Source organism: Poecilia mexicana, unplaced genomic scaffold, assembly GCF_051168715.1.
Source record: "Poecilia mexicana isolate PSO_F unplaced genomic scaffold, ASM5116871v1 scaffold_2, whole genome shotgun sequence".
NCBI classification, from domain to species: domain Eukaryota; kingdom Metazoa; phylum Chordata; class Actinopteri; order Cyprinodontiformes; family Poeciliidae; genus Poecilia; species Poecilia mexicana.
This window is the reverse complement of record NW_028263371.1, coordinates 38,183,032-38,192,041: the sequence shown is the minus strand read 5'-3', so window position 1 is coordinate 38,192,041 and position 9,010 is coordinate 38,183,032. Positions and strand designations below refer to the sequence as shown.

Below are 9,010 nucleotides of genomic sequence, written 5' to 3'. Positions count from 1 at the left end.
ACTCGAGATGTTTACGAGTTTCAAACATCCTACAAATGTAGAAATAATCACTTCAACATGCCTGTAAAAGTCAAGCTCTTTGCCCCTGAGTGCTTTTGCAAAAATAATCTCTTAAAATGTTCTTGCTGTGTGGCTTTTTCAGCCCATGTAATGACATTCACCAGCTTCAGCCAAGGTTTTTACAAGATGTTCTGCTTTTTCACAAGCTGAACCAGTGTTATTACTGTGAAGATCAATAGTTGCCTCCAATGAGAATCAAACCAGTAGCTGTGTTTAAGCCTCTGGGTTTGATGAAGGCAAAAATGTCATTATTCAGGTATTTGGCAAACAGAAATAACTTAAGAAGCTGACATAAAACAGGAAACGTTTAGTCTGATTTAATGCCAGACAGTGATGGAAAAAGGTTGTCTTGTTTTACACAACGCATGTAACTATCTGTTCTCAGTGGTACAAAACCTCACGTCTGCTTAAAAATCCAACCACATCTTATCTAACCAACCACAAAAAAAAAATAAAAAAAAAAATTAGGTGCTTATCGATACAAAAAAAAGCAAAGAAAAAAGAAAAGTCTTTACATAAAAAAAGAGAAAAAAAAACAGGCAATAATCTTCCATTCGTCTCAGCTGCAATTAGCTTCTCTGTTTCTGAAAGTGCGTCGCTACGGAGCCGCAGCGGGCCGAGGGCCGGTGGGGACAGCCTCATATGGATCCTTATCCTTCGGCTTGCCCTGGCTCTGCTGCAGAGAAGAGAGACGAACTGCGTGAACATATGCTACGAGTCGACGTAATTTAAAAGATCATTGAGTGTTACAAACTTGATTTCACTGTTCTGATGGTTTAAACTTGTACTGAACAGACTCACAAATAAGCCAAAGACATTTGAGCTATGGCCTAAAATGAATTTGTCACGTCTCTTGATCTTCCCCAAATGTTCTGACGATTCACAGAGTCTGAAATGCTTCAACATATTTGACTGGTTTACCTTAGGTCTCTTCTTCCTGCCAGTTTTTCCCTAAGAGGACAAAACACCATCGTGAAAAATGAAGAAGGTGAACAAGTGGGAATTTGTTCGTTCAAGTTTTTTGCACACCTTTGCTTTTTTGGGGTCAAGCACTTCGTAAGCATCAGTGTCCTTTGGCCTCTCGAGTTCCTAGAACAAAATGAAATAATCGGTACATAGATGAGAACACAATTACCAAAAATCTGACTATTTAAACTGTGAGAATGCTGACCTTACCTGGTAAATGCCCCCTTTTTCTCCCTTCATTGTGAAAGAAGAATAAAACAATTAAGATCAAATGCAAAGTACATAGTTTATATGAAAAGTTGAATAACCATCACCGGCTCTATTTGTATAAAAAGACATTAGAGACATGATTTGAAGCTTGGATACTCACAAGCTCCGGTTGAACTCGTGGCATTTTGGAGAACTGAACCAGGATGAAGCAAACAGAAAGTATTAAATCTAACATTTCAACCACCTTTACAAACAAATGAAGAATTTCCATCAAAGTACAACAGGAAAACAGCATAAACATTTTCTGTAGCCCGCTGTACGACCAGAAGGTAAAGCTCAGCAACAAGTTCTTCCAGGACTGTGGATCTCTGCAGCTCCTCCAGAGTTATCTGTGCTGCTGCCAAACTTCATGTTTGGTCTGCCGGTTTAGGCGGATGCTGACGACTTGGTAGGTTTGCATTTGTGCCTTCTTCACATTTTTTGATGACGAATTGAGTGGTGAGATGTTCAAAGCTCAGCATGGTGTTTGGTGAACTGACCTCAAACCTCTCCAAAGGACACATCAGCTCTGTTCTTTGCTCTGCATGACGTTGTTTGTTTGCTTATATTCACTGGGTTTTATGTTTACACGACAATATTTCTGGCAGAACAAAAATATGCTGATTTTTCACCACAAGTTTCCTTCCATCCACTTTCGCTTGGATGACAGTTTTGTTATATTCTTCTTGTGAATTCTACAAATTAGATGTTAATATTCCAATACGAAGGTCTATTTAATTCAATATGTCTAAAACTTGTATGGACGTGGAATTGTCAGGTATAATTGATTCACAAAGTTTATTGGATTTTTGCCTTGCAGTTAATTTAACTATAATCTGCCTCTATCAGAAGATGAAATGAAATGAAAATGTGAAATCTCATTTAAAAATATTTGATCATTTTCCTATCAGTTACTTTAGACACTCACCTCTGTTTTTTTCTCCTGCACTCTGAGAAATATTTTTTTTACACTTTTAACCATCAAATAGTCATAATTAACTATATTTCAGTTTCATAATCAAGTTTCCATCGACCGATGCTTATCTGTGTGAGACTGCTCTGAAATTTGGTCCACCTTTGCTGAAACTCACTTTTTCTCTGAAGAACAGCGCCGTTGCAGCAATACAGTAAACCATCAGAAACGCGTCCAGAAAGTAGCAGATGACCGGATCAGTGAAAAAGGTTTCTGCAGAACAAACAAACAGAAAACAGAAACAGGATGCTATACAACTGTTTCAGACTGTGCGCAACTGTATCATGAAGTTTCAAATTGTGATATTTGTGCAGTGGACGATCCGTTTGGGGTTGGGTGCCTTGTTGCAGAGTGAATGTGGAAGAGATAAGCGGTCTCACTGATGGTACAACATGATAAGAAAATGCTTGCAGTTTGTTGCAGGAAGGGGACTTTTTGATCTATGACCAAGTTTCAAATTTGGCTTCCAGCCCCTAACACACTATGACGTGTTTCACGCAGCACGCAACGCTGATATCTGCAGAAAACCACTACTGAGCTCTGAAGCTCTATTTTCCGTCTAATTATCTGAACTTTATGCTAAATGCCCATGCTGCTATTTTTGTCCATCACAGTTATTGTGCTCTTCACTCATTTGCTGGTGTGGTTTTTTTTAGCTGCAGGACGTTGCTTGCGCGTGTTTCTGCAGTGATCTTCTCTCTTGCAGAGGAAGTTCTGTTGATGTGTCAAACACCTTTCCGATCCCAGAATGACCTACTTGAAATTTGTTGCTGTTTGCCGTTCAGTTCAATCGTGCCGTTTCTGTTTCAGTTCATGATTTAGGCTCAGTTTTCAATTTCTAAAGCAAAAAATCCGGTAGTCAAGTTCTGAATTGTACATTTTAAAAGTTTGTGTTCACAGGAAGCACCTCTTTTTTTCTACAATAGCACACAAGCAAGGGTTTGAGTTTTTTTTTTTTTTTTTTTCTGAAGCAAAATCTATACTAACTGCATTATCTTATTTTTAGATCTCTGGGTCTTCATGCAAAATCTGATTACAAATAAAAGAATCATTACATGCAGCCATTTAAATGACACTGTGCTTTTTTAGAAACAGAAACACAGGAAGAAACTATAAATGGACACAAACGGGTGTGTGAACTGGATGGAAACAAAAATAAAGGGCATTAAAGCGAGACGGATGAGAAAACTGAGAGAGACCCCTTCAGAACAGGAAATAAGAAAACTACATATCTGCAGCTGAAAACCTTAAATGTCTTCCTGTCAGTGCGATGGGCTGCTGTGAGGTTTCTGTGAGGCTCTTTTATCTTGGTGTGCGGTCGGAACAGCAGCCTTGTAGTGAGAAAGAGGACAGCCACGGCAGATTCAGAGGCTTTAACGTCTTTCTCTCAATCATCTGAAGCTGCTTCAGAGCGCAACAGTTCTTCCATTCAGACGTTATTTTTATGCTTCTAAAAGCAACAACGGTGTCATTTCTGCTTCGATGAACACGTTTGGAAAGCTAAACTTAATAGCAGCGATGCTAACGTTTGGACCTTATCTTGTTTTGTCCTCTGGAAATGTGCGCACTGATACTGTGTTGTAAAAATTTTTTATTTTTTTTGGCAGCCTGAAATAATCACCATTACATTAGAAACTGTTCTTCAAAGTTTCACTCTGAGAAATATAGTGTAAAATTTCGGACACCCTTTTCACTTAGCTAGTTAGCTTAGCTCAGGACCAACAATCATGGCAGCATCATTTAGACATGTGATTTAATCTTAAGCCTAGTTTAGTTTTCCTCTTGATTTGAACACAAAAGTAACTTAAAGACAAAACAGCATAACAAAATAATTAAAAGTAATTTTGTGTTACGCTGTTTGTGTAGTTTGAAAATAAGTTTCACACAAAGGAAATATGGCAACGTTTTGACGGTTCTCTCCGGTACTTAGCAACAAGAAACATTCCCATATCCTTTGCACAGAGAAAGAAGTTTAAGTCTTTTTGAAAGATGACTTCCTGTTCTTTAAGTGCTTCCTACTCTAATTTGAAGAAAAAATATGCCAATCCACTCCGAATTACTCTTCAGACCCAAAACACGCAGGGTTGTAAAAAAGTGCTTGGCCCCTTACACGGTTCTATGGCTTTTATTTTTTTGTCACAAAGTATGTATCAAGTTGTCAAACAAATTTAAATATCAGACAAGGACAACTTGACTAAATACAAAATGCAGTTTTGAGATAATTATATAATTTACTCAAAGATAATATATTTGGTTGGTCAACCTTTGGTAGCAACTATTGCCCTGAAGTGATGCCTGGCATTGAATCTTTTACGTCACTGATTTTTCTATTCCAGTCATGTTGGAGAGTTTTTCAGCTTGACGCCACATCATTTCATTTGAATTAATGTCTATACTTTGACTAGGTCACTCTAAAATGTTTATTTATGTAGAAGGGGAGCTGCTGATGTGCTTTAGCAAACGGTCACAAACTGTGTTGGCCGGACATCGTCCCTCAGGGTTTTCTGCTTGACAGCACAATTCGTAGTTTCGCCAAAACATCCAGATCCTGAAGCATGAAAGGAGCTCAAGTCCATCACACCACCACCACTCCACTGTTTGACTGTTTTGTTTCCAGTACAGGGTCAGTCGTGTAACTCTCTGTCACTGACGTTAACAGAGGTGAGTGAGGCCTGCAGTGCTTTGTATGCTCTTCTTTGATGAGTTGTTGATGGACTTTTGGAGTAATTTTGGTGGAAAGGTTCACACCTGTTAAGTGTTTTGTCTGTTTTTGGATAGTTTGATGAAGTTCCAAACGCATTAAAAATGGATCTGATACAGACACGTCTATCACAGATGACCTTGCAGTCCAACCAAAAGAAAACTATTAACAATATATTTTAAATCCATAGAGAAATAAAAATCCAACTTATCTGAGGATTTGTTTTTATGAAAACGTGTGTGAAAAAGAGTCTAAAATATTACCTTTCACCACTGTGATGATAATAAAATCTTTCATGAATCGCATTAATAACATCAGACTCATTTAGACCATAGTGTTACCATCTAGAAAAAAGAATGGCGGCTTTTCCATCTTTCCATTCAAATAACAGCAATGTGCCATTAATTATAAAAATATTCATCAGACTCCTCACATTCCGGATCTTAGTGATTGTCGCGAGCTAATAACTTCAATATGTAGCTGATCGCATGATCACTTTTAACTGTCTGAATTTAATTTAATATAGTCTTTTAAAATATAACAGTGATCACAGTAAAGTAGACCAAAATAAATATCAGGACTTAGAGCATCTCTTTGATTGTTTTTCTCTTTTTTTTTTTTATCTACAACTTAAAATAGAAAGTCTGTGAGAAATCTAAATTATATCCCCTTCTAAAAACAACAAAACAAAACAAAAAATACCACAACATACAATCTTCTTTGACTTGCATCTTTTAAGAGTTTCATGCAAAACACAGGGATAAAATTACCAATATGGCAATTTTATCCCTTTGCAAATGTAGAAAATGTAGAAAATGTACTTATATATATATATATATATATATATATATGCTTTTCAAAAGGAAATATACTTTTGAATTTCTGCAACAAGTCAAATTTTGGATTTTCAGATAAGTGCTCACTCATATTTCTTTATCTTCTGTCTTACTTTGTCCCAAGTTTTGGCAGCTTTTTGTAAAATACAAAACTGAACATGGAAATGATCCTTAAACCAACAAAAACAAAATAAACTTGCACTCAAGATAAAAAGCATCAGTGTGACAATAAAGAAATACGACATAATAAGAAATCTAAATGTTTCAGAGTGTTGTGTTTTGTTGATCCGATGTCGATCGTAAGGGTCACGCTGAATGTTCGGACAAGGTGTACAACAAACTTATTTAAATTAACTCGGAGCTCAATTTTCATAGTTTACGTGACATAAATCTTAATCACAAATACCGAAATCCGAAGAACATTTTGTCACAAGCTCAGAAAAGCTAGTTTGACACAAACTTTCTTTTTGTTTCACTTACCTCCACAGCAAACAGGCATGAACAGTGCAAAGAGCACAAACACGCCTTTCATCCATGACTCCATGGCTCTGTCTGCCAGTAAAAATAATTGTTTTACTCTTTTCGTCAAGCAGCTGCGAGTCGCCTCACGGTATCGTCTGATCCCCCTGCGTAGAGGAAGAGGCTGAATGACAACCCACTAGTGGACTGAGACAGTAAACTACAAAGCTGTGTTGCAACCCTGAACACCCACCGCTGGTCTCGCCTGCTCTGTTCATTTCATCTGATCAGAATCTGCATTTACAGACTAAACGTTGCCACCTTGAGGGTCTACGCTCAGGTTATTCCTCTAAAATGCATGTGTAGGCTTATTATTAAGCTAATTCTGGATGCAAATAATAACTAGTGGAGTTAAAGCTAATTAACTTGGTTGCAAGAGAGGAATAAAATTGCCTGCTCAAGTTTTTGTCTTCAAATCTTGCACATTAACGGGTTCTTTCTATTGGAAAGTCTTCACCACCTTTGAGGATATTCAACATTCACAAAACTTTGACTGAGGCCTCTTTTTGGCAACAGGAAAACCTAAAAATATAACTGTTTAAAAGGAATAAACTAAAAAAAAAGTCTAATTTATTTATTTTGCAAATGAAAATAAAACGAATGAAAGAAAACAACATTTATTTTCCTTCACTGTAAGATAAAAAACGGCATTGCGATAAACAGATTGTTATTTTTCTTTTTGAAAATGACAAAAGAAAATCCAAATAAAAACAAATAAAAGCTACGTAGTCAGTGTACGGTAGGCATTTATCAAGCACGAATAGATGGAGACAGGCACATCTGACTGCTCTACGCTATTCAGACATCTGTAACTCTAAAGGTCAGGAGAAATGGTAAATGTTAGTGGGTTTGTGTTGAGGAAAGAGAAACAGTTCAGCATTCTTCCAAAGCCTTGTGCATTTCTGAAGTTGCACAATCACGCCGATTTGAGGAAAACATCTAAACTGGCTGCAGGCAGATATAAATATTGTAACAAATCCTGGTGTGTTTGGGGATAAATATGAGGGTAACAAGCCAAAAATTGATTTGTAAATAAATGTATACCTATGGAAAACGCTGCGTGTGGAAAAAGTTGGCAATTTAACTAAGGAAAATCTGGCCGTTAACCTTAGTGCCCGGTATTAAGCTGAGTCTAATTGCTGATGAGAATGTGCAAAGGCGTTCGCGATGTCTAAGAGAGACAGGAAGGTGGGAACAAGTTGATTCCTTGTGTTACAAGCTAAATATAAGTATAAAAGAAACCCAATTTTAATCTTCCTTTTTATATATATATATATATATATTCTTGATATGAGCTTTAAAATGTAAGTTTTCATCAATTACAACCCCCAAATATTTGTAAGAAGACACAAGGATAAAATACAGGGCAGAACCTGTGTAGTCTCAGTTTCCTGTTCTTAGGTGTCATGAACAGCACCAGGTGTGGTTTCTGCTGCTCTTTCAAGGTTTGACGTGTCAAGTTATCAGTGAAATTCTGCACACATCTTGGTTTTTAACAAGTATTTGCGCAACTGTTTCCTTTCCATCATGTGAAATTAGTCAATCTTTTCTCCTCTGACATCATGCAACAGTCGGACGTCTTCTTTTTCCCAGGCAAGCTCGATAAACTGGATAGACAGTTATTGTTTGTGAAGATCCCAGTAGCAGTTTCTGAAATGTACTCAGTTCAGACAATCAACCTAAAACAGCTGTGCCATGTTAGAAATCAATCAGATCCCGTTTCTCCCTGATTCTAAATCTCATTAAACTTCAGGAAGTCTCCTCACCACGTCTAGATTCAGAAATGTAAATATTTACTGCTAAGAATAGTGATTTCTTATTTGTATTGACAGCAAATTGAACAACTATCTCTAGTAAATCGCCCAGAGAGCGTATCATTTTGAGCATGTTTTCTGTTTTTGCTTCTATAATTGATAAAATGGTTTCATAACTAATAGCCAGTTTCATGGAGTTTTGTTTTTATGAGTGCTTCTGCATCAATAATTATCTGCATAACTTTCTTTTTGACTAAAGTAACATCACTGTTGGACAATGTTTCCTATCACTTGAAGCTGTTGCAGAACTGCAGAGCTCCTTCAGTGACAGACCACTGCATCCACGGCAGATACAGGATTATTATCCCAGATCCGTTCTCCATGCAGTTCTGGGATCGATAACATCTCTGCTCCCAACAAACTCCATAAATGTTTAAATATCTTGTTTTTGCATTTGTTTCCCCCTCCCCCATTTTTTCTTAATAGTGCCTTTTTATGCACTATTAAGTGCATAAAATACACATAAGCATTTTGTTGTTTTAATGCAGATATTCATGCACAACTTGTCATTTTAAAATCATCCCACTCACTTGCACGTTTCCCTTAAACGGAATGTGTTATTTTCAATATCTGTGCAGCTTTACTTGTCCTATTTTGTAAATTTGCACTTACTGAACAGTTTCTTCTTCATCTTTTTTAAATTTTACCTTAGTCTGAATAGGCATGCTTCTATTTACCTTTAACTTGCTGCTGGTGCACCTGAATTTCCTCACTTTAGGACAATAAAAATATTTCTATTATATTCTATTGTATTTGTAGGTATGTGTTTTCTCCAGCTCGACTGTTTCGTAATCAGAGCCTCGCTCGCACCTGTGTCCAGCCAGATGACCTCAATCATTGTTGCACTGAATAAATACTAGTGTTTGCTGGTTCGGATGTCACGTGACTTTCT

General features: G+C 37.0%; 1 protein-coding gene across 2 annotated transcripts; it reads right to left on the bottom strand.

Moving 5' to 3' along the window:
• Window positions 1–362: 362 nt before the first annotated feature.
• LOC106925188 (T-cell surface glycoprotein CD3 zeta chain-like) lies at window positions 363–8,880 on the bottom strand. 2 transcript variants are annotated; one of them, XM_014999342.2, is made up of 8 exons: window positions 8,796–8,880; window positions 6,266–6,411; window positions 2,367–2,461; window positions 1,397–1,429; window positions 1,237–1,260; window positions 1,090–1,149; window positions 982–1,011; window positions 363–736 (listed from the first exon to the last, which is right to left on the bottom strand). In XM_014999342.2, the coding sequence occupies exons 2-8, from the start codon at window positions 6,327–6,329 to the stop codon at window positions 659–661; spliced, it is 384 nt and encodes a 127-aa protein (XP_014854828.2). In that variant the 5' UTR covers window positions 6,330–6,411; window positions 8,796–8,880; the 3' UTR covers window positions 363–658. The 2 variants fall into 2 exon arrangements, with proteins under 2 accessions (XP_014854828.2, XP_014854827.2); XM_014999341.2 differs by lacking the exon at window positions 8,796–8,880 and having other exon boundaries at window positions 6,266–6,500.
• Between the last annotated feature and the right edge of the window lie 130 nt (window positions 8,881–9,010).

What these genes read in the sequence shown, in the direction of transcription:
- LOC106925188 (XM_014999342.2), bottom strand. Translation starts at nt 6,329, where the DNA reads ATGGAGTCATGGATGAAAGGCGTGTTTGTGCTCTTTGCACTGTTCATG. An exon ending in AAAAAGGGGGCATTTACCAG is followed by an intron (nt 1,150 to 1,236) that starts GTAAGGTCAGCA and finishes ATTTTGTTCTAG; the next exon opens with GAACTCGAGAGGCCAAAGGA. An exon ending in GCAGGAAGAAGAGACCTAAG is followed by an intron (nt 737 to 981) that starts GTAAACCAGTCA and finishes TCTTCTCTGCAG; the next exon opens with CAGAGCCAGGGCAAGCCGAA.